The 26,180-nt window shown below is 46.7% G+C and overlaps 1 protein-coding gene across 3 annotated transcripts in view; it reads left to right on the forward strand.

Moving 5' to 3' along the window:
• AUH (AU RNA binding methylglutaconyl-CoA hydratase) overlaps positions 1–26,180 on the forward strand; it is a 625,046-nt gene that overhangs the window by 59,546 nt on the left and 539,320 nt on the right. For 2 of the 3 annotated variants that reach the window (XM_063913676.1, XM_063913675.1), the window contains exon 2: positions 16,975–17,042. The exons of the other annotated variant lie outside the window; for it this stretch is intronic. In XM_063913676.1, coding sequence (XP_063769746.1) covers positions 16,975–17,042 — 68 coding nt within the window. The remainder of the gene's footprint in view (positions 1–16,974; positions 17,043–26,180) is intronic. 3 annotated transcript variants of the gene reach the window in all.

The raw sequence follows: 26,180 nt of genomic DNA on the forward strand, positions 1-26,180 counted from the left end.
ACTTCTCTGCGCTAAAGCACATTCTGTAATACATAATGTGAAAACACCGCAATCTGTCATATTGTCACCTGCTGGAAGGGTCCTATCAATTTTTCACCTGGTGGAAAAGGACCTGCACAAACCTCTCTCTCTCTCTCTCTCTCTCTATACGGCATCTGCATATCACTGATATGAAAGGCTGGTCTCATATATTTCAGTACTGTGCATGTGCAAGCCCACTAAATGCCCATACTGGGCGATTCTGAGCTGAAAGCAGCTCACTTTTGGTGTGTTGAGCTGCTTTCAGCTCAGAACCGTCCAGTGTGTATGCCCCGGCGATGAGCGCTGATGCGCCTCCCCGCTTCATCGCCGGCGGCTGCTGTTTCTCTGCTGGTATCACCAGCAAATGAACGGCAGGTTGGACGGCTTTCCATAGCGTCCTGCTATGGAAAGCCGCTCACCCCCGCTGACATCGCTGGGCAGTGGGTAAAATTGCTCAGTGTGTATGCACAGAGCGATTTTCAGCCCAGCGATGTCAGCCACCATCGCTGTGCATACACGCTGGGCACAAACGCCCCGTGTGGATGCACCTTAAGCACTGTAGCTTTTCCCGCTTATATCTCTTTTACACCAACCAGCATATAACACGGGTTATTGCACATGAGCGTGCATAACCCGTGTTGCTGGTTGGTGTAAAAGGGTCAAGTTAGAATAATCCGGGTCGAGCAACTCTGGTAGCTTGCAGGGTTGAACGCAGGTTCAACCCGGTAAGCTGTGTTGTGTAAACAGAAGCCAGTGTATGGAAGGGCGGTGCTGGGAGATCATGTGATCTCCCAGCGCCGCCCCCGCTGCGTCACCGGCAGCGTCACCAACCCCGCAATATGCCGGGATGGTGACTGCAGTAGGAAAGAGGGCTGACGCGAGTCGCAGCCGGGTAGCACCCGTGTCAGGCTCCCGGCTGCGACCCCAGTTTTAGGTGGAAAAGGGGTATGAATGAGCATGTGCATAACCTCTCTGAGTCTGGACACTGGCTCACATGTAAGTTATCATAACTTCATCCTGAAAGGGGGTTATGTGTTAAACACAAGCAGTGAAGGTTTAACACTTGATAAATTGGTTCAGTGTGCGATCATCATGGGATGGTGGTAAGATGCAAAATATGTGCTAGCACAGGAGAAATTTGTGTTTTCTCCAATGTTTAGTATATGTATTAAGTTAATTTAATGCAACAAATAGACAAATGTGAATAACATCTTTGATGTACTAGAGCAGGGGTGGCCAACCAGTCAGAGACAAAGAGCCAAAAAATCTTGTTAGGTACGTCAAAGAGCCGACATCAAGCCGAAGGCGCATGTGCAAAAATGGGGTGTGACCTTGTGCCTGCTAGGGCACACCCCATTTTATAAAATACAATGAAAATGCCAGATTCACATAAAATAAATTTTAAAGCCAGAATCAACATAAATTACAGTGAAAAAGACACTTCCACATAAAATAATTAAAAAATCCAGATCCACATAAAATATATTGAAAAAGCCATATTCACATAATACACTTCAGCTCCTTCATATGTCACTCCAGCCAGCTCCCCCATGTGTCAATGTGTCACTCCAGCCAGCACCCTCCTGTGTCACTCCAGTCAGCTCCCCTTTGTGTCTCTCCTGCCAAGATTCTCCTTTGTCACTCCAGCCAGCTACCCATTGCGTCACTCCTGCCAGCACCCTCCTGTATCACTCCAGTCAGCTCCCCCATTATGTCTCTCCTGGCCGGATCCTTCTGTGTCACTCCTGCCCACCCTCATATGTCACTACTGCCCAGTATCTGGCTCCCCAGTTTTCAGTCGCCATAGTGCTGCTGTGTGTCTGGTTGGAGTGCACCAGTTTCCAGGATCTGTTGTGGTCAGGTGACTGAGTGTCGGGAGCCACATTTGAATAAAGAAAGAGCCGCATGCAGCTCAAGAGCCACAGGTTGGCCACGGCTGTACTAGAGCCTTGGTCTTCCAACTAAAGCTGGGTGCACACTAGGCGATCTTTATTGACAATTTGGACGATAATGTTATTTCTGGATGATATCGTCCAATGTGTATGCACTAATTTGTCAATGGTGCACGCTACTGCGGGTGGTTGACAGGTCTTCTGTCATCTGTACATACAGGTCTGTTCTCAGTATATCGTCTGAAACCGCATGTTCGGGGTGGTGGCAGGATGACGTCACTGAATGATACCGTTAGTGATATCATTCAGTGTGTATGCACTATCTCCTTTGCTCGGGAGTTCAAGGGCAAGCACTGACAATATTGCTCATGGAGCATATCGTCTAGTGTGTACCCAGCATAACATCGCAACAGGAGCACAGTCCCATCAGTATTCTCTATTAATTGAAGGTTAATGTATCATTGAAGAGTAATTTTCACTTTAATTTTGAGTATTGTTTGTATAAAACACAGCACCTCCTTCCTTGCTTTCTCTTATATATATAATGTTGTAGCTATGCCGTATGGAATACTTCTCTTACATTATTCAAATATTCTGTATAAATTCTGTAGCTCTATGACTCCATGGACTGACCACTATGCAGACCCTCTTTTTGATAAATAACGTAGTCACACATGCAGCTATATCCCAGGTTTTTTAACGTGCACGTGCATCAACCCAGGATTTCTGAAACAACCTGAACCCAGGGTGTGTACACATGGCGAGATTCGGGCTATGCCCGATTCTCACCATGCGACAGGGGCCGGGTTGGCACATAGTCAGTATCGCAAGCACATAATGAATGTGCTTGCGATACTGGCTATGTGCGATTTTAGCTAAGTGTCAATTTTGACTATCTCTTCTATAGAGATAGTCAAAATTGACTTGCCTGCACAGTCTATCTTTTCTTTCGATGCCGACCCCGCAGGACCGCGCATCGGTATCGAATTGGGATCGCAAGGTGACTTTCACCTTGCGATCTGCACTAACTTTTCTTCCAATTTTGACTATATAGTCAGAATCGGAAGAAAAAATCTCACCGTGTGTACACACCCTTAGGGGGTGATTCAGATCTGATCGTAGATGTGCTAAATTTAGCACATCTACGATCAGTTACTCAGACATGCGGGGGGACGCTCAGCACAGGGCTAGTCCGCCCCGCATGTCTGACCCCCCACCCCCCTCCCCGCATGGGTGCAAAAGCATTGCATGGCGACAATGCTTTTGCAGCCGCAGAGTAGCTCACTGCCTGCGCAGCCTTGCTGTGCTGTCAGGTGGCTACCTGCCACGTTCTGGGTCGCAGCGGCTGCGTGTGATGTCACTCGGCTGCCGCAGCCCGCCCCCGCAACAGTCCGGACATGCCGGCGTTGTCCGGACCACGCCCCACCAACAGCATTCTAACGCTGTTGGCACACCCCCTTCTGCCCTGCGACCGCCTCCTGCCTTTCAATCAGGCAGAGGCGATCGCTGCCCTTAGCTTTCGCATCTCACTGGGCTTCGCGGGAGCGCACTCCCCAAAGGGCTTCAGACTGTGTTCGCTGCCACTACAGTGTTCCAGTCTGAATGACCCCCTAAGTCCCAGATCCAAAACTCTGTTCCCGACCAGGGTCATGGAGCCGATACTTGATAATTTGCTGGATTGCTGGTTCGGCAAATTCCAATGTCACATGTCTGAAAGCGGCATAAAAGCTTTAAAAAAAAGACCGTAATAGTTAACTTGATGCACTTTTGGGGGTATATTAGCCCACGAACCTTCAAAAGGGCTGGCCATTTGTATTAAGTTAAATTAATACATTTAATAAATTATAGACACCTATCTGTATTAACAGGTCAGCAGATCATTGAAACATCCATTACAAGGTGTAACAAACAAATCTGACAACAAAGCAGGACTGAGATGGGGGCTGCAAGTGGCCCATCATAACCTTAGGGAATGATGTAGGGTTGTGCTACTGAAGACAAACCAGGCCCATTTAAAAAACAAATATAGAGTGGAAATACAAGCACCAGTATGTCTTGGCAGTCAGGGTCTGCTACAACATTTATTTCTCAAAAGTAATACTTTAATGATTACTATAAACCTTTTTTTTTATGTAGCTGTCATTTTTCACCTATGTTTGGGCCAGATCATTGCGGCATGCTTTAAGGTAGGCCACTTGTTTACTATATAATTCAAGAATAAAATATATTTAAAATCAAGATTGCATTTCTTAATGGTTTCTTGATATGAATGTAAACACATTTTGAGTTCATGGCATAAGTGCTAAATGTATAGACATGAGGGCTATCTGACCACTAGCTCTACATAGCCATTATCGTATGCACCATCCATACCACTCTGTCATATCTGTATAGCTGCCACAGCTTTATCAAGCGAGTGTCTCTATTTAGAAGCACAGAGTTAAAGCCTAACAACCTTGAGTCAGACTTGTTTTTGAATTGTGACTTCTTGTCATTCTGAAACATTTGTGCAGATGCGTGTTGTTTCATGGACCCCCGCAGAGCGGTGAGTCACTGTGAGCACTTGTAGTAATCCCTATCTCAATGTTCTGTTCTGCCAAGCTGTACTCTGGCGTAGGTAATGTCAATGGTATTAATATGTGTTGTGGTTATTGCTGTAGCTTGGGAAAGAATTTGATGATAAAAAAATAAAAAATCTGCAAGCGTTACCAAAGCAACCTGATTATTTTTAAAGAACATTTCTATTTATAACAAATATTCAAATACTCAGATATGTATTTATTAGCCTTTGCTTTGTCCAAATTCATTCTGTCCTTACTGTGAAGTACAAGTGAGCTGTACAGCCTGCACAGAACACAGCAGTCCAGCACAGTGTGTGAATTCTAGTCATACATTGATAGAGATAGACTGAACCCATTTGGTATAGTTCTTGAAGTCTTTTTGGGCTATGCTGTTTCATAGACTCGTTACATAGCATTAAACATAAGAATAAAGCTGGTCTTTGTTGCAAGTCTAAAAGAGTTTTTCTATGCAGTTCTATATTGGGTGGATTTTGAGAGTACAGATAAACAACAAATAACAAACAAAAAAACAAACATGTTTTAAGCTAGTATGAAGGACAAATCTGTTTACTTTATAAAGCTTTCATTTTCCATGAAGATTATTATAGGGAGTACATTTACTAAAGAGCAAGTTAATAAACAGAACATTGGTTAATTTTATAATGAAGAATGCAAAATATGGCTGAACATGTGAATTCATCATCAATCTTAGCAACTTGAAATTTTAACCACTAACAATTTGTGTGCAGCCAGTCACTTCATGCGGACATTTATACCTGGGATTCGTGATGTACTGCACACTGCTATCATCTAAGAGCCGTGCATTGAGAAGGCAAACAATAGAAGAAACTCTGAAACATCTGTTCCAGCTACGTACGCAGCACACCGCTAAAAGCTGCAGACAAAGCGCAGCGCTGACAACTGCAGACACAGCGCACCAGTAGCAGCTGGAAACATAGTACACCATCTCTCCACTACCCAGACCTGTGAGTACTGGGAATATCAGTGGAGGAGCGAACAAATAGATACGTGCTCGTAGTTGGTGAAAGGGAACCTCCTTGGAAGAGATCTTGACCAGCAAGTGGCAAAAGAAGCCGCCTCACTGAAGACCGAGACCAGCATCTTGCTGGGGACACTACATCTGCAAAGAAGTTTATATGCAATTAGCTCCTGTGATTGTCAATCCTGTTGGACAACTCACTGGGATTCCCATGACTCAGAATTGTCAGACTTTGCATTTAATTTATATATCAGAAGGAGGACTGGTACCACTAGGCAAGATTGGTTGGAGCTGGAGAGAACAAAATGAGAAGGTGTTATGATGTGTAGAAATATCACAGGAGCTAATTCCCAGGTCTGACCAGGACTTGGAACACACTTCCAAACCATGTCAGACACGGGAATGCCCCCCCTTTTACACCGCAGTGCCGATCCGTTATATTCCTGGGATCTGCACCTTTTACACTGCACCCAGTTACAGTGTCTTGTGTCGTGTCCCCAGCTTCAGCCGTTGCATGGAATCCAGCATGGCGCTGCTCTCTGCATAGACAGCGTGTGCCGTGACCCCCAGCCCCCCAACCGCCCGCCGTACACTGCGGTACGGGAGGTCTGCCATGCTGTAAATGGGTGCCGGGTCGCATTTACACCGCCTCCTACTCCGAGTCTTACCCGTGTACAACCCTGCTTGCAAGCCGGGTTGGATTCCCAGGAAAATGGACCCAGGGTTTTGGAGAAGGACCCTTTTACACCACCTGCAGTCCCGGGATTTTGCGTGCTTCCGTGCAAAATCCTGGGCTATTTCAGGAGGTGTAAAAGGGGTATTAGAGTATCAGAACTGAACAGGAATGGGAGTCAGGATGAAGCACTAAGCTGAGAGTAACTGATATCCTGACCTGCAATGGAAGCAGGCACTTACAGCAAGAGCTTGCAGTTAGGTGTACAGAAGTTGTCTCTGCTAGTGAAGTGTCTGCGGACATTGGTGAAAGGTAAAACCCTTCTGGTAATGGATGGTATTTACACACAGGTATAGGTTGTGCACTCTATAGGTTAAGAATCGTAAAGCACACAGGTGATAGATATTCGCTCTGCATGCTGTGAATGAATACACACTGGTGAACCGTAGAACTCAGGAACCTGGTGTGCACAATGGAGTGTTACCAGCAGGAGTAACCTGAAATCAGGAAGCAGAGCTGCTGACCATGGAGCCAGGCAGAAACTGGTAAGGTACAAGTTGTACTGGCCATAAGCAGATGCAAGTGAGGGATTTAGCTAGGGCACTCTGGTCAAGTGTACTTCTTTAATTGGGAGAAACTGGAGTCAGCTGACCAATCCAACATGGTGGCGTCCATGCAACGGAGAACCCAGTATAGGCCCAATTCACCAGCAGCTAACCAGACTCAATACGATTATGTTTACTGCTGCGTGCAGCGGGAGCACCTCAGCAGAACAAGGGACAGCTCTGGGTCTGGTAAGAGGGAATCAGTGTCCGTTGCATGAGTCTAATATCAATGGGTCCAGTACCAGGTTTAATATATGGATGTCTTTCAAGAAACTTTCAGAGGGGTCACAAACCTCAACATTGACCGACTTTTTGAATACGGAACTATAAAGGTGATTTACTCCTGATATCACCCAACCAAAAAGTGGGTGCTTTATTTCTGCGCCATTACACATCTATCAGTGTTCTCGTATCTATGCTAATATATCTTTATTTCTCTGACGTCCTAGTGGATGCTGGGAACTCCGTAAGGACCATGGGGAATAGCGGCTCCGCAGGAGACAGGGCACATCTAAAGAAAGCTTTAGGATCACCTGGTGTGCACTGGCTCCTCCCCCTATGACCCTCCTCCAAGCCTCAGTTAGATTTTCTGTGCCCGACGAGAAGGGTGCACACTAGGGGCTCTCCTGAGCTCTTTGTGAAAGTTTTAGTTTAGGTTTATTATTTTCAGTGAGACCTGCTGGCAACAGGCTCACTGCATCGAGGGACTAAGGGGAGAAGAAGCGAACTCACCTGCGTGCAGAGTGGATTGGGCTTCTTAGGCTACTGGACATTAGCTCCAGAGGGACGATCACAGGTTCAGCCTGGATGGGTCACCGGAGCCGCGCCGCCGGCCCCCTTACAGAGCCAGAAGAGCGAAGAGGTCCGGAAAAATCGGCGGCAGAAGACTTTCCTGTCTTCAGATAAAGGTAGGCGCACAGCACCGCAGCTGTGCGCCATTGCTCTCAGCACACTTCACACTCCGGTCACTGAGGGTGCAGGGCGCTGGGGGGGCAGCGCCCTGAGACGCAATAAATCGATAGAAAACCTTTTATGGCTAAAATAAATGCATCACATATAACTCCTGGGCTATATGGATGCATTTAACCCCTGCCAAAACATACAAGAAAACGGATGATAAGGACGCTGAGAAAGGGGCGGAGCCTATCTCCTCAGCACACTGGCGCCATTTTCCCTCACAGCTCAGTTGGAGGGAAGCTCCCTGGCTCTCCCCTGCAGTCACTACACTACAGAAAGGGGTTAAAAAAGAGAGGGGGGCACAAATTAGGCGCAGTATAAACAATACAGCAGCTATAAAGGGAAAAACACTTATATAAGGTTATCCCTGTATATATATAGCGCTCTGGTGTGTGCTGGCAAACTCTCCCTCTGTCTCCCCAAAGGGCTAGTGGGGTCCTGTCCTCTATCAGAGCATTCCCTGTGTGTGTGCTGTGTGTCGGTACGTTTGTGTCGACATGTATGAGGAGAAAAATGATGAGGAGACGGAGTAGAGTGTCTGTAATAGTGTTGTCACCCCCTGGGGGGTCGACACCTAAGTGGATGTACTGTTGAAATTGCGTGACAGTGTCAGCTTTGTATAAAAGACAGTGGTTGACATGAGACAGCCGGCTACTCAGCTTGTGCATGTCCAGACGTCTCATACAGGGGCTCTAAAGCGCCCGTTACCTCAGGTACAGACGCCGACACGGATACTGACTCCTGTGTCGACGGTGAAGAGACAACCGTGATTTCCAATAGGGCCACACATTGCATGATTGAGGCAATGGAAAAAGTTTACACTCTTCTGATAATATAAATACCACCAAAAAAAGGGGTATTATGTTTGGTGAGGAAAAACTTCCTGTAGTTTTCCTGAATCTGAGAAATAAAATGAGGTGTGTGATGATGCGTGGGTTTCCCCCCGATAACAATTGATGATTTCTAAAAAGTTATTGGCAGTATACCTTTTCCCGCCAGAGGTTAGGGTGCGTTGGGAAACACCCCCTAGGGGGGATAAGGCGCTCACACGCTTGTAAGAACAAGGACTCTACCCTCTCTGGAGATGGCCGCCCTTAGGGATCCTGCTGATAGAAAGCAGGAGGGTATCCTAAAATGTATTTACACACATACTGGTGTTATACTGCGACCAGCAATCGCCTCAGCCTGGATGTGCAGTGCTGGGTTGGCGTGGTCGGATTCCCTGACTGGAAATTTGATATCCTAGATAAGGACAGTATATTATTGCCTATAGAGCAATTAAAAGATGCATTTCTATATATGCATGATGCACAGCGGAATATTTGCCGACTGGCATCAAGTATAAGTGCGTTGTCCAATTATACCAGTAAAGTGGTCAGGTGATGCGGATTCCAAACGGCATTTGGAAGTATTGCCTTAAAAAAGGTCGCCTCTCAAAATAAGACGCCGTATTATCAGGCGCAGTGCTGGTTGGCAAGCGGACAAAAGGGTTCCTCTTTTCTGCTCGTGACAGAGGGAGAGGAAAATGGCTGCAGAGATCAGCCAGTTCCCAGGAACAGAAACCCTTTTCCGCCTCTGCCAAGCTCTCAGTATGACGCTAGGGCTTTACAAGTTCAGGCACGGTGGGGGCCCGTTCTCAGTGAATTTCAGTGCGCAGTGGGCTCACTCGCAAGTAGACCCCTGGATCCTTCAGGTAATATTTCAGGGGTACAAATTGGAATTCGAGACGTATTCCCCTCGCCGTTTCCAAAAGTCTGTTTTACCGACGTCTCCCGCTGACAGGGAGGCAGTTTTGGAAGCCATTCACAAGCTGTATTCCCAGCAGGTGATAATTAAGGTACCCCTCCTGCAACAGGGAACGGGGTATTATTCCACACTATTGTGGTACCGAAGCCAGACGGCTCGGTGAGACCGATTTTAAAATCTAAAATCTAAAATCTTTGAACACTTACATACAGAGGTTCAAATTCAAAATTGAGTCACTCAGAGCAGTGATTGCAAACCTGGAAGAAGGGGACTACATGATGTCTCGGGACATCAAGGATGCTTACCTTCATGTCAAAATTTACCCTTCTCACCAAGGGTATCTCAGGTTATGGTACAGAACTGTCACTATCAGTTCAGACGCTGCCGTAGGGATGGTCCACGGCACCCCGGGTCTTTACTGAAGTAATGACCGTAATGATGATATTCCTTTGAAGGAAGGGAATTTTAGTTATCCTTACTTGGACGATTCCCTGATAAGGGTGAGATCCAGGGAACAGTTGGAGATCGGTGTAGCACTACCTCAGGTAGTGTTGCGGCAGCACGATTGGATTCTCAATATTCCAAAATCGCAGCTGGTTCCGACGACTTGTCTTCTGTTCCTAGGGATGATCCTGGACACAGTCCAGAAAGAAGGTGTTTCTCCCGGAGGAGAAAGCCAGGGAGTTATCCGAGCTAGTCAGGAACCTCCTAAAACCGAACCAAGTCTCAGTGCATCAATGCACAAGAGTTCTGGGTAAAAATGGTGGCTTCCTACGAAGCAATCCCATTCGGCAGATTCCACGCAAGACTTTCCAGTGGAACCTACTGGACAAATGGTCCGGGTCGCATCTTCAGATGCTTCAGCGGATAACCCTGTCACCAGGGACAAGGGTATCCCTCCTGTGGTGGTTGCAGAGTGCTCATCTTCTAGAGGGCCGCAGATTCGGCATGCGGGACTGGGTCCTGGTGGCCACGGATGCCAGCCTGCGAGGCTGGGGAGCAGTCACACAGGGAAGGAATATCCAGGGCTTATGGTCAAGCCTGGAGACATCACTTCACATAAATGTCCTGAAGCTAAGGGCCATATACAATGCTCTAAGCTTAGCAAGACCTCTGCTTCAAGGTCAGCCGGTGTTGATCCAGTCGGACAACATTACGGCAGTCACCCACGTAAACAGACAGGGTGCCACAAGAAGCAGGAGGGCAATGGCGGAAGCTGCAAGGATTCTTCGCGGGGCGAAAAACCATGTGATAGCACTGTCAGCAGTTTTCATTCCGGGAGTGGACAACTGGGAAGCAGTTTTCCTCAGCACGACCTCCACCCGGGAGAGTAAGGACTTCACCCAGAAGTCTTCCACATGATTATAAACCGTTGGGAAAAACTCGACAGGTATTGCGCCACGTCAAGGGACCCTCAGGCAATAGCTGTAGATGCTCTGGTAACACCGTGGGTGTACCAATCAGTGTATGGGTTCCCTCCTCTGCCTCTCATACCCAAGGTACTGAGATTGATAAGATGGAGAGGAGTAAGCACTATATTAGTGGCTCCGGATTGGCCAAGAAGGAATTGGTAACCGGAACTTCAAGAGATGCTCACGGAGGATCCGTAGCCTCTACCTCTAAGAAGGGACCTGCTCCAGCAAGGACCTTGTCTGTTCCAAGACTTACCGCGGCTGCGTTGACGGCATGGCGGTTGAACGCCGGATCCTGAAGGAAAAAGGCATTCCGGATGAAGTCATCCCTATCCTGATCAAAGCCAGGAAGGATGTAACCGCAAAACATTATCACCGCATTTGGCGAAAATATGTTGCGTGGTGCGAGGCCAGTAAGGCTCGACGGAGGAAATTCAACTGGGTCGATTCCTACATTTCCTGCAAACAGGAGTATCTATGGGCCTGAAATTGGGGTCCATTAAGGTTCAAATTTCGGCTCTGTCAATTTTCTTCCAAAAAATAACTAGCTTCAGTCCCTGAAGTTCAGACATTTGTTAAAGGGGTACTGCATATACAGCCTCCTTTTGTGCCTTTAGTGGCACTTTTGGGATCTCCAGGTGGTTTTTGGGTTCCAAAGTCACATTGGTTTGACACACTTAAATCTGTGGAGTTAAAATATCTCACAGAAAAAGTGGTCATGCTGTTGGCTCTGGCCTGGGCCAGGCGCGTGTCAGAATTGGTGGCTTTATCCTGTAAAAGCCCTTATCTGATTTTCCATTCGGACAGGGCGGAATTGAGGACTCGTCCTCAGTTTCTCCCTAAGGTGGTTTCAGCGTTCACCTGAACCAAACCTATTGTGGTGCCTGCGGCTACTAGGGACTTGGAGGACTCCAAGTTGCTAGACGTTGTCAGGACCCGGAAAATATATGTTTCCAGGACGGCTGGAGTCAGGAAATCTGACTCGCTGTTTATCCTCTATGCACCCTACTAGCTGGGTGCTCCTGCTTCTAAGCAGACTATTGCTCGTTGGATTTGTAGTACAATTCAGCTTGCACATTCTGTGGCAGGCCTGCCACAGCCAAAAATCTGTAAATGCCCACTCCACAAGGAAGGTGGGCTCATCTTGGGCGGCTGCCCGAGGGGTCTCGGCTTTACAACTTTGCCGAGCAGTTACTTGGTCAGGAGCAAATACGTTTGTAAAATTCTACAAATTTGATACCCTGGCTGAGGAGGACCGGGAGTTCTCTCATTGGGGGCTGCAGAGTCATCCACACTCTCCCGCCCGTTTGGGAGCTTTGGTATAATCCCCATGGTCCTTACGGAGTTCCCAGCATCCACTAGGACGTCAGAGAAAATAAGAATTTACTTACCGATAATTCTATTTCTCGTAGTCCGTAGTGGATGCTGGGCGCCCATCCCAAGTGCGGATTGTCTGCAATACTGGTACATAATTATTGTTACCAAAAAAATTCGGGTTATTGTTGTAGTGAGCCATCTTTTCGAGAGGCTTCTCTATTATCATGCTGTTAACTGGGTTCAGATCACAAGTTGTACAGTGTGATTGGTGTGGCTGGTATGAGTCTTACCCGGGATTCAAAATCCTTCCTTATTGTGTACGCTCGTCCGGGCACAGTATCCTAACTGAGGCTTGGAGGAGGGTCATAGGGGGAGGAGCCAGTGCACACCAGGTGATCCTAAAGCTTTCTTTAGATGTGCCCTGTCTCCTGCGGAGCCGCTATTCCCCATGGTCCTTACGGAGTTCCCAGCATCCACTACGGACTACGAGAAATAGAATTATCGGTAAGTAAATTCTTATTTTTTTTACATTTCAATGTGTATGTACGCTATGTCTTCATTGTCTTCATTGTCCATATATGTCCATATGTCCTTAGCCTCACCTTTCATAGTTCAGTATAGTCCAGAGTTTTAACTATAAAAATAATTACAATAATACAGAGAAGATATTTATAACTTATAAATATCGTCTTTGTATTGTAATAATTTTTATAGTCGAAATCCAGCAAATTTGCAGTGCTCCATTGGTAATACAGGGACTGTCAGGGAGAGACAATATGTGAGGCAGCTATGAGATCTGCCACCTCTCTGTGATAGTCAGAAACTGCCTGGGGACGGGGCTGTACTATGGCCCTCATTCCGAGTTGTTCGCTCGTTGCCGATTTTCGCTATATTGCGATTAGTCGCTTACTGCGCATGCGCAAGGTTCGCAGAGCGCATGCGCTTAGTTATTTTAGACAAAAGTTAGGTATTTTACTCACGGCATAACGAGGATTTTTCATCGTTCTGGTGATCGTAATGTGATTGACAGGAAGTGGGTGTTTCTGGGCGGAAACTTGCCGTTTTCTGGGCTTGTGCGAAAAAACGCTGGCGTTTCTGGCAAAAACGCGGGAGTGTCTGGAGAAACGGGGGAGTGTCTGGGCGAACGCTGGGTGTGTTTGTGACGTCAAACCAGGAACGAAACTGACTGAACTGATCGCAGTGGCAGAGTAAGTCTTGAGCTACTCTGAAACTGCTAAGAAATTTCTATTCGCAATTCTGCGAATCTTTCGTTCGCAATTCTGCTAAGCTAAGATACACTCCCAGAGGGCGGCGGCTTAGCGTGTGCAATGCTGCTAAAAGCAGCTAGCGAGCGAACAACTCGGAATGAGGGCCTATGGCCATTAATACTGCAAAAAAAAAAAGCACAAGGGGAGCTGGCTATCAGATCTCGGTGCATGGCTTAATGCAGTGTCATGAGACCTATCCAGGAAGTTCCTCAGTGCGCAATCAGGGGCTACAACATAATGATGATTGATGCAGGGGAACATGCTGCTGAGTGACTGCTTTGCCTGGTCAAAGGAGGCACAGGGCTGACTTACCCTCCTCCTATGGACAACATCCTTCCCTGTCACAGGGAGGCAGCAGATAGTGCCCAAGTAGTTTTAGACTGGTTCTGCAACATGTTTTAGGTGTTATTTTAAAGGGTTAGTGCAGTATAGTGGGTTTTACAAACTTTTTAGTGCACTCTACCTTTTGTGGCCAGTCTTTTTTTTTTTTTTTTTTTAACCTACAACCTTCTGCAGCAAACTGCTTTCATGTTATTAGTTGGTAAAAAGCAAAACATTTTACTTATTATTAATAAATATCGGGTTTATATGTGTGGTCTGCCTGTGATAGCCAGTGACTCCCCAGCTATTGACCTCACTGCACAATTGCTCTAATTCTGTCTAATTCTGCATATTTCTCAGCAACCCACAAGGTTGCCCCCAACCATGTGTCAAGGGCGCCTGCTGGGTCCGTACCTCTTGTACTATGGGCCTAATTCAGACCTGATCGTAGATGTGCTAAATTTAGCACATCTACGATCAGTTACACAGACATGCGGGGGGACGCCCAGCACAGGGCTAGTCCGCCCTGCATGTCAGACCCCCCTCGCCGCATAAGTGCAAAAGCATCGCACAGCGGCGATTCTTTTGTACTTGACGGGTAGCTCCCTACCAGCGCAGCTCCTGGGCGCTGGCAGGGAGCTACCCGTCGCTATCTGGGTCGCAGCGGCTGCGTGTGATGGGCACGAAGGTGCTGCATCCCTTCTCCTGCCCAGTCCGGGCACGCCTGCGTTGCCCGGACTGCGCCTTCAAAACGGCTGCCCAACGCTACTGGCCCGCCCCCTCCCGTCCAGCAACCGCTTCTGCTTGTCAACCAAGCAGAGGCAATCGCTGGGCTGACATGGTCATCGGCTGTCTGGCATGCACATGCGCAGTTCAGACCTGATCGGCTGTTGTGATCAGGTCTGAATTAGGCCCTATATTCTTTGCATTGTCCCTCACTCCACCTTCTTTTCCTCACAGAGACCATACTAGACCATCTACAAACCAGATATCCAGTGAAACCTGTACCTTTAGGGAGTGAACATTGCCACAGTTACGGGTATATTTAACTAAAGTAAGATTCATACTTGCCTAACCTCCCGGAAGCTGCAAGAGACTCGCGGTTTTTGGGGTAGTCCTCCGCAACCCCGGAAGGGTAGGTGGCTCTCCCGCATCTCGCCTGCACTTTTCTGCTTCCTACTGAAGCGGGCAGGGTGAAGATAAAGACACTGAAAGTACAGCTGCGAGGTGGAAGGGGTGGGGCTATAAGCCGAGATAGGGTAATTTAGCCCTGCCCCCTACCTGCGAATTACAGGCATTTCCATGTTTTGGGGCGGGGCATAGTGACGCAGCACTCTTGTCCCACCCCCTGAAGTGTCGGGCTGTGTCTCCTCTCCAGACTTCTCTTGGAAAGGAGCCCAAAAAAGTAGGTAAATAGGTAGATTTTTATACATTTTTAATCGCTGTTGTGTTTCAGGGGCTAAAACACACATTATTTTTAAATGTTAGTACAAGTTCAGTATCCCATATCCAAATATTCCAAAATAGGGAATTTTTTGAGTGAGACTGAGATAGTGAAACCTTTGTTTTCTGATGGCTCAATGAACACAAACTTTGTTTAATACACAAAGTTATTAAAAATATTGTATTAAATGACCTTCAGGCTGTGTATATAAGGTGTATATGAAACATAAATGTATTCTGTGCTTAGACTTGGGTCTCATCGCCATGATATGTTATTATGGTATACAATTATTCCAAAATATGGAATAATCCGATATCCAAAATACTTCTGGTACCAAGCATTTTGTATGCTCAACCTGTAAATGTGTGTTTTAGCCCTGGAAGCACAACATCGATTTCCATCTATTTCAAAATGAAAAAAAATCGAACTTTAGTAAATATGCACCGCAGTTTGCTCACAATCGAAATATAGTCCAATATATGAAAGCATTTTCTCCTTTCCAGACTACAAATTGGAAAGGTAACGTGTGCAAACGGGATCAGTACAAAATCCCGCTGGATGGGATCCTGTCAGTCGGAATACCAACACCGGAATCCCGACCAGCACAATCCCCACAGGGAGGTGAGCGCTACGCAGCCCCTTGCGGGCACGGTGCCTCGCTGCGCACCGCACACTAATTTATTCTCCCTTTATAGGTGTCGTGGACACCCACGGAGGGAGAATATGTCGGGATTGTGCCGATCGGGATTCCGGTGTCGGTATTTCGAGCGCCGGGATTCCATCCGGCGGGATCTTGACCGCATTCCGGGCTTCCTAACGTCAAAATATGAAGGAGAGGGAATCCACTAAAATTTTTAGTATCCCCTCTATTACTTTTGTAAATGTATATATTGTAATGGTAGTGATACTCCATATTTTGTTTGCTTGCTATGTTCAATGTCTGTCACAAGAAGAGTAAAACGTTACCTTCCACTGATCTATGCAGTGTGCAAGGGTAGCTTTCAATTGTAGTTGCTTATGCAGAGCATGCAGCTCACAAATTAATAATGCAAAGTGTAAAAGCTGCGTCTTCCAAAGCCACTGCATCGTCAGTGGGTTTAGCTGCTGTATTTAAAGTGGCGAATTCAGTAGTGTTTTGCATTGATTATAAATGCCTTTTAAAATCCAGAGGCTAAAACTGCTAAAGATATGGTGATTTTGAAAGGTGCTATGTAGTAAATGTAGACCCTATTTCCAGTTCTACGATGTGAGTGTTTCAGTCATTTTGCAAAGTTCTACATGGCAATAAAATCTGAATGAATTATCTTTGAAGTTCAGCATTTCACTGTACGGAGTTCTTTATAGATAAGAATAGAAAAATAGAATGGGATATAATAGAGTCCGACATGCGTGATGCTGGCCGAGCTCGGACGTTTTTTTTAAAGGGGCAGGCATTTACTAGGCAGAATCGTGCCTTGTAAATGATTGCCCCTTTAAAAAAAAAACGTCCGAGTTCGACCAGCATCACTCACGTCGGGCAAACTCGGACTCTATTACATTCCGCACATAGAATTGAATATGTTGTATTGGATAATTCACCTAATTTGGCCTATTTTACACAAGAGATCTGGTATTAAGATTGCTTTCATTTTTTTTATTTTTATAAACACAATAAGCTCAATGCAGTTTCCCGATGAATCTATTTTAGTTTTAGTATGATTTGTAACCGTTCTAAAATTTGGCACGGTAATAATATATATATTTTTTTACTTCACCAGGAATTGTTGTAATTGGGATAAATCGACCACATGCAAAAAATGCCATTAGTAAAGGTCTGGTCAAATCGGTAAGTTACTGTTTTGTGTTATACTTTCAAAAACAGAAAAAAATACATGAGCTGTTTGTGTACTTTTTTTTAAAAACTGATTAGTGAATAATATATTATGCAATATAAAGAAATTGGTATTAAAAATATTTCATATGAGTGGAAATGGTTAGGTGACAAATTCAGTAAAGCATAAAGAGTTATGATACCTAAAGTCACGTACACACGGTGCTGCGTATATAGGGGGTAATTCCAAGATCGGCAGCAGGAATTTTTTTAGCAGTTGGGCAAAACCATGTGCACTGCAGGGGGGGGGGGGGGGGGGGCAGATATAACATTTGCAGAAAGAGTTAGTATTGGGTGGGTTATTTTATTTCTGTGCAGGGTAAATACTGGCTGCTTTATTTTTACACTGCAAATTAGGTTGCAGATTGAACACACCACACCCAAATCTAACTCTCTCTGCACATGTTGTATCTGCCTCCCCTGCAGTGCACATGGTTTTGCCCAACTGCTAACAAAATTGCTGCTGCTATCAACTCGGAATGACCACCATAGTCCATATCGGTAGAAATATCTATGTAGTCCATATCGGTAGAAATATCTATATAGTCCATATCGGTAGAAATATCGCACTGTGTGTAGGCCCCCTAAGGGCAGATTAATTTAGCTGCGCACTAGATTGAGCAACTTTTTACTATTCAATTGGAAATCTGACAAAAATGGCCAGCGACTTTTTGTAATTCAATTAGAAAACCATGTTACTTTTCTAAAGGGAGAAATCGCAGATTTTATTTTGCACCTCCAGAACAGGTTATAACGCCAGAATTAACGCGAGTTTGGATTTATCCGTATTTTTCTTATTGGCTATCCAAAACACGTTACATCCGAGAGCCACTAAGATGCCGTTATGAGATCCGGATAAATCCAGGTAAATCCGAACCCGCATATCTCTAATAATAGTGTATTTAAAGGTGTTTCATTAGTAAAAATGGCCAATAAAACACAGTTTTCTCTAGAAAGCATGTATATCCCAAATTACGCAATTCTGCCCTGTGACACATTATAGCAGCTGCACCTGCCAGTCTGGTACTTTCTGAGGGTCAAGGCGATATCCCTACTGTTTCATACACTTCACATAGTTTGAGCCCGGATGATGGGCCTAATTCAGATCTGATCGCAGCAGCATCTTTCTCTGATGGACAATACTGTTTGGGCAAATCCTCCTCTGTAAAGCCGCCTGCATGTCAGCGCTGTGCATTTTACAGGACACTTAGTATTCTACATGTCTGCTGACAGTGTTAGTTAAGAAACAGTGCATTTAGTCAGGGTTATATAATACAAGTACCCTGTGATATACATCCAGTCTTTACTGTGCATTGATATATCTATTGAGTGTTTAGCTGTACTTAGCAGTGCCGTAACTAGACATTTTAGCGCTGTGTGCAAGAAACAGCAACGGCGCCCCCATAGGGGCGTGGCTTCATGGGTAGGGGCGTGGCTACAAAATTATGCCAATTCATACTATGCTGCACAGTAGTCTCCATTATTCAAATTACACCGAACAGTAGCACCACTTACACACATTACGGCAGGTAGAGCCCCATTTTACACATTACGACAGGCAGAGCTCCCTTAGACACAGTACAGCAGGTAGAGTCACCTTTTACACATTACAGAAGGTAGAGTCACCTTTTACACATTACCCTGGGGGAGAGAGGGATGGAGAGAGAGAGATATTGATTTTATACTGACATCCTTCCAGCCTAAATGCTGCAGACACAGGGGAAGACCAGCGGCGAAGCCTAGTGAGGGACGGGAAGCTGCAGGCTGGGGTGCTGCTGCAGTGGTCAGTGTGAGCTCAGCTGGACTGAATGCTCCCTGACTGCCCGCCCGAATGCCGCAGCACCTCGTGGCACGGGGCGCTGTGGGAGACAGTTGGGAAAGACGTCATCACGTCTCTCCCTTGCAGGTAGGAGGGAGGCAAAGCATCTGATTGGGCCCGGGGAGAAGGTGCTGCGTTGGTGCAGTTTGTGGGTGCGCTCACCAGCAGAGGAGATTAGCGCACATCACACACAGCAGGGGCAAACGCAGAATTTGTAAAGGGGGGGTTTCCAGATTATATATTTATGAATCCATATCAGTAACGGCACTCGGAGTTGACATGAGACAATGAAGATTTGTACTAGACAAGCGTTTTCAGGGCATGCGAACTGTCATCAAAACAACATAAATAATAATTGTGTGGTCTTGATTACATGGCGCATGCCCTGAAAACGCTTGTCTAATACAAATCTTCTTTGCCTCATGCCAACTCTGAGTGCCGTTGCTGATACTGATATGGATTCATGCTGATTATGCTACCTGTGCTCCGGAGTGCCTTTAATAAAGCAGTAACTACCTTCTTTATATAATATATATACATATATATATATATATACACAAACATACTGTCATATATCTATGTGTATATGTCTATCTTATACTGTGTGCCTCCCTATAGTATATAGTATGTGTGTGTATATATATATATATATATATATATATATATATATATATATATATACTCCTCGCTGCAGTCCGGCACTCTCACTCCACCTGGGAATTTGCTCGGGTGCCCTCCTCAAGGAGTGATACTCCTAATACAATCACAGAAAGAAGGCGGCACTCAGAGTCTCGAGAACTTGGTGAAAAATCGACCCGTGTTTATTTACACGGGTCGATTTTTCACCAAGTTCTCGAGACTCTGAGTGCCGCCTTCTTTCTGTGATTTTATATATATATATATATATATATATAGGGAGGCACACAGTATAAGATAGATATATACACATAGATATATGACAGTATTTTGTATTTCTCTATCGTCCTAGTGGATGCTGGGGTTCCTGAAAGGACCATGGGGAATAGCGGCTCCGCAGGAGACAGGGCACAAAAGTAAAGCTTTCCGATCAGGTGGTGTGCACTGGCTCCTCCCCCTATAACCCTCCTCCAAGCCAGTTAGATTTTTGTGCCCGGCCGAGAAGGGTGCAATCTAGGTGGCTCTCCTAAAGAGCTGCTTAGAAAAGTTTAGCTTAGGTTTTTTATTTTACAGTGAGTCCTGCTGGCAACAGGATCACTGCAACGAGGGACTTAGGGGAGAAGAAGTGAACTCACCTGCGTGCAGGATGGATTGGCTTCTTGGCTACTGGACATTAGCTCCAGAGGGACGATCACAGGTACAGCCTGGATGGTCACCGGAGCCTTGCCGCCGGCCCCCTTGCAGATGCTGAAGTAAGAAGAGGTCCAGAATCGGCGGCAGAAGACTCCTCAGTCTTCTAAAGGTAGCGCACAGCACTGCAGCTGTGCGCCATTTTCCTCTCAGCACACTTCACACGGCAGTCACTGAGGGTGCAGGGCGCTGGGAGGGCGGCGCCCTGGGAGGCAAATGAATACCTAGTTTGGCTAAAAATACCTCACATATAGCCTCCGGAGGCTATATGGAGATATTTAACCCCTGCCAGAATCCGTTAAGAGCGGGAGACGAGGCCGCCGGAAAAGGGGCGGGGCCTATCTCCTCAGCACACAGCGCCATTTTCCCTCACAGAAAGGCTGGAGGGAAGGCTCCCAGGCTCTCCCCTGCACTGCACTACAGAAACAGGGTTAAAACAGAGAGGGGGGGCACTAATTTGGCGATATGCTTATATATATTAAGATGCTATAAGGGAAAACACTTATAAAAGGTTGTCCCTATATAATTATAGCGTTTTTGGTGTGTGCTGGCAAACTCTCCCTCTGTCTCTCCAAAGGGCTAGTGGGTCCTGTCCTCTATCAGAGCATTCCCTGTGTGTGTGTGCTGTGTGTCGGTACGTGTGTGTCGACATGTAGGAGGACGATGTTGGTGAGGAGGCGGAGCAATTGCCTGTAATGGTGATGTCACTCTCTAGGGAGTCGACACCGGAATGGATGGCTTATTTAGGAAATTACGTGATAATGTCAACACGCTGCAAGGTCGGTTGACGACATGAGACGGCCGACAAACAATTAGTACCGGTCCAGACGTCTCAAAAACACCGTCAGGGGTTTTAAAACGCCCGTTTACTTTAGTCGGTCGACACAGACACAGACAGGGACACTGAATCCAGTGTCGATGGTGAATAAACAAACGTATTCCTTATTAGGGCCACACGTTAAAGGCAATGAAGGAGGTGTTACATATTTCTGATACTACAAGTACCACAAAAGAGGGTATTATGTGGGATGTGAAAAAACTACCATAGTTTTTCCTGAATCAGATAAATTTAATAAAGTGTGTGATGATGCGTGGGTTCCCCCCGATAGAAAATTATGGGCGGTATACCCTTTCCCGCCAGAAGTTAGGGCGCGTTGGGAAACACCCCTTAAGGTGGATAAGGCGCTCACACGCTTATCAAAACAAGTGGCGGTACCGTCTATAGATAGGGCCGTCCTCAAGGACCAGCTGACAGGAGGCTGGAAAATATCATAAAAAGTATATACACACATACTGGTGTTATACTGCGACCAGCGATCGCCTCAGCCTGGATGTGCAGAGCTGGGGTGGCTTGGTCGGATTCCCTGACTAAAAATATTGATACCCTTGACAGGGACAGTATTTTATTGACTATAGAGCATTTAAAGGATGCATTTCTATATATGCGAGATGCACAGAGGAATATTTGCACTCTGGCATCATGAGTAAATGCGATGTCCATAACTGCCAGAAGATGTTATGGACACGACAGTGGTCAGGTGATGCAGATTCCAAACGGCACAAAGGTGTATTGCCGTATAAAGGAAGAGGAGTTATTTGGGGTCGGTCCATCGGACCTGGTGGCCACGGCAACTGCTGGAAAATCCACCGTTTTTTACCCTAAGTCACATCTCTGCAGAAAAAGACACCGTCTTTTCAGCCTCAGTCCTCTCGTCCCTATAAGATCATATCTGCCCAGGGATAGAGGAAAGGGGAGAAGACTGCAGCAGGCAGCCCATTCCCAGGAACAGAAGCGTTCCACCGCTTCTGACAAGTTCTCAGCATGGCGCTGAGACCGTACAGGACCCCTGGATACTACAAGTAGTATCCCGGGGGTACAGATTTGAATGTCGAGACGTTTCCCCTTCGCAGGCTCCTGAAGTCTGCTTTACCAAGGTCTCCCTCCGACAAGGAGGCAGTATGGGAAAAAATTCACAAGCTGTATTCCCAGCAGGTGATAATTAAATTACCCCTCCTACTACAAGAAAAGGGGTATTATTCCACACTATATTGTGGTACTGAAGCCAGATGGCTAGGTGAGACTTATTCTAAAAAATTTTTTTTGAACACTTACAAAGGTTCAAATCAAGATGGAGTCACTCAGAGCAGTGATAACGAACCAGGAAGAAGGGGACTATATAGCGTCCCGGGACATCAGGGATGCTTACCTCTATGTCCCAAATTTGCCCTTCTCACTAAGGGTACCTCAGGTTCGTGGTGCAGAACTGTCACTATCAGTTTCAGACGCTGCCGTTTGGATTGTCCACGGCACCCCGGGTCTTTACCAAGGTAATGGCCGAAATGATGATTCTTCTTCGAAGAAAAGGCGTCTTAATTATCCCTTACTTGGACGATCTCCTGATAAGGGCATAGTCCAGGGAACTGTTGGAGGTCGGAGTAGCACTATCTCGGATACTGCTACAACAGCACGGGTGGATTCTAAATATTCCAAAATCGCAGCTGATCCCGACGACACGTCTGCTGTGCCTAGGGATGATTCTGGACACAGTCCAGAAAAAGGTGTTTCTCCCGGAAGAGAAAGCCAGGGAGTTATCCGAGCTAGTCAGGAACCTCCTAAAAACAGTGCATCATTGCACAAGGGTCCTGGTAAAAATGGTGGCTTCCTACGAAGCAATTCCATTCGGCAGATTTCACGCAAGAACTTTTCAGTGGGATCTGCTGGACAAATGGTCCGGATCGCATCTTCAGATGCATCAGCGGATAACCCTATATCCAAGGACAAGGGTGTCTCTCCTGTGGTAGTTATAAAGTGCTCATCTTCTAGAGGGCCGCAGATTCGGCATTCAGGATTGGATGCTGGTGACCACGGAGCCCAGCCCGAGAGGCTGGGGAGCAGTCACACAAGGAAAAAATTTCCAGGGAGTGTGATCAAGTCTGGAGACTTTTCTCCACATAAATATACTGGAGCTAAGGGTAAATTTATAATGCTCTAAGCTTAGCAAAACCTCTGCTTCAAGGTCAGCCGGTATTGATCCAGTGGGAAAAACATCACGGCAGTCGCCCACGTAAACAGACAGGGCGACACAAGAAGCAGGAGGGCAATGGCAAAAACTGCAAGGACTTTTCGCTGGGCGGAAAATCATGTGATAGCACTGTCAGCAGTGTTTCATCCCGGGAATGGAAACTGGGAAGCAGACTTCCTCAGCAGGCACGACCTCCACCCGGGAGTGTGGAAACTTCATCGGGAAGTTTTTTCCACATGATTGTAAACCGTTGGGAAATACCAAAGGTGGACATGATGGCGTCCCGTCTGAACAAAAAACGGGACAGGTATTGCGCCAGGTCAAGAGACCCTCAGGCAATAGCTGTGGACGTTCTGGTAACACCGTGGGTGTACCAGTCGGTGTATGTGTTCCCTCCTCTGCTTCTCATACCTAAGGTGCTGAGAATTATAAGACGTAGAGGAGTAAGAACTATACTCATGGCTCCGGATTGGCCAAGAAGGACTTGGTACCCGGAACTTCAAGAGATGCTTACAGAGGTCTTATGGCCTCTGCCGCTAAGAAGGGACTTGCTTCAGCAAGTACCATGTCTGTTCCAAGACTTACCGCAGCTGCGTTTGTCGGCATGGCGGTGGAAAGCCGGATCCTAAGGGAAAAAGGCATTCCGGAAGAGGTCATTCCTACCCTGGTCAAAGCCAGAAAGGAGGTGACCGCACAACATTATCACCAAATGTGGCGAAAATATGTTGCGTGGTGTGAGGCCAGGAAGGCCCCACAAAGAAATTTCAACTCGGTCGTTTCCTGCATTTCCTGCAAACAGGAGTGTCTATGGGCCTCAAATTGGGGTCCATTATGGTTCAAATTTCGGCCCTGTCGATTTTCTTCCAGAAAGAATTGGCTTCAGTTCTTGAAGTCCAGAAGTTTGTCAAGGGAGTATTGCATATACAACCCCCTTTTGTGCCTCCAGTGGCACTGTGGGATCTCAACGTAGTTCTGGGATTCCTCAAAATCACATTGGTTTACAACCAGTCAAATCTGTGGATTTGAAGCATCTCACATGAAAAGTGACCATGCTCTTGGCCCTGGCCTGGACCAGGCGAGTGTCAAATTGGTGGTTTTTTCTCAAAAAAGCCCATATCTGTTTGTCCATTCGGACAGGGCAGAGCTGCGGACTCGTCCCCAGTTCTCTCCCTAAGGTGGTGTCAGTGTTTCACCTGAACCAGCTTATTGTGGTGCCTTGCACCTACTAGGGACTTGGAGGACTCCAAGTTGCTAGATGTTGTCAGGGCCCTGAAAATATGTTCCAGGACGGCTGTAGTCAGGGAAACTGACTTGCTGTTATCCTGTATGCACCCAACAAACTGGGTGCTCTTGCTTCTAAGCAGACTATTGCTAGTTGGATGTGTAATACAATTCAGCTTGCACATTCTGTGGCAGGCCTGCCACAGCCAAAATATGTAAAGGCCCATTCCACAAGGAAGGTGGGCTCATCTTGGGCGGCTGCCCGAGGGGTCTCGGCTTTACAACTTTGCCGAGCAGCTACTTGGTCAGGGGCAAACACGTTTGCTAAATTCTACAAATTTGATACCCTGGCTAAGGAGGACCTGGAGTTCTCTCATTCGGTGCTGCAGAGTCATCCGCACTCTCCCGCCCGTTTGGGAGCTTTGGTATAATCCCCATGGTCCTTTCAGGAACCCCAGCATCCACTAGGACGATAGAGAAAATAAGAATTTACTTACCGATAATTCTATTTCTCGGAGTCCGTAGTGGATGCTGGGCGCCCATCCCAAGTGCGGATTATCTGCAATACTTGTACATAGTTACAAAAATCGGGTTATTATTGTTGTGAGCCATCTTTTCAGAGGCTCCGCTGTTATCATACTGTTAACTGGGTTTAGATCACAAGTTGTACGGTGTGATTGGTGTGGCTGGTATGAGTCTTACCCGGGATTCAAAATTCCTCCCTTATTGTGTACGCTCGTCCGGGCACAGTACCTAACTGGCTTGGAGGAGGGTCATAGGGGGAGGAGCCAGTGCACACCACCTGATCGGAAAGCTTTACTTTTGTGCCCTGTCTCCTGCGGAGCCGCTATTCCCCATGGTCCTTTCAGGAACCCCAGCATCCACTACGGACTCCGAGAAATAGAATTATCGGTAAGTAAATTCTTATTTTCTCTATCGTCCTAGTGGATGCTGGGGTTCCTGAAAGGACCATGGGGTTCCTGAAAGGACCATGGGGAATAGCGGCTCCGCAGGAGACAGGGCACAAAAAGTAAAGCTTTTCCAGATCAGGTGGTGTGCACTGGCTCCTCCCCCTATGACCCTCCTCCAGACTCCAGTTAGATTTTTGTGCCCGGCCGAGAAGGGTGCAATTCTAGGTGGCTCTCATAAAGAGCTGCTTAGAGAAAGTTTAGCTTAGGTTTTTTATTTTACAGTGATTCCTGCTGGCAACAGGATCACTGCAACGAGGGACAGAGGGGAGAAGAAGTGAACTCACCTGCGTGCAGGATGGATTGGCTTCTTGGCTACTGGACATCAGCTCCAGAGGGACGATCACAGGTACAGCCTGGATGGTCACCGGAGCCGCGCCGCCGGCCCCCTTGCAGATGCTGAAGTAAGAAGAGGTCCAGAATCGGCGGCTGAAGACTCCTGCAGTCTTCTAAAGGTAGCGCACAGCACTGCAGCTGTGCGCCATTTTCCTCTCAGCACACTTCACACGCAGTCACTGAGGGTGCAGGGCGCTGGGGGGGGGCGCCCTGGGAGGCAAATGAAAACCTATTAAAAGGCTAAAAATACCTCACATATAGCCCCCAGAGGCTATATGGAGATATTTAACCCCTGCCTGGATTCACAAAATAGCGGGAGACGAGCCCGCCGAAAAAGGGGCGGGGCCTATCTCCTCAGCACACGGCGCCATTTCCTCTCACAGCTCCGCTGGTCAGGACG

This window comes from Pseudophryne corroboree, chromosome 1 (genome assembly GCF_028390025.1).
Source record: "Pseudophryne corroboree isolate aPseCor3 chromosome 1, aPseCor3.hap2, whole genome shotgun sequence".
Taxonomy (NCBI): Eukaryota; Metazoa; Chordata; class Amphibia; order Anura; family Myobatrachidae; genus Pseudophryne; species Pseudophryne corroboree.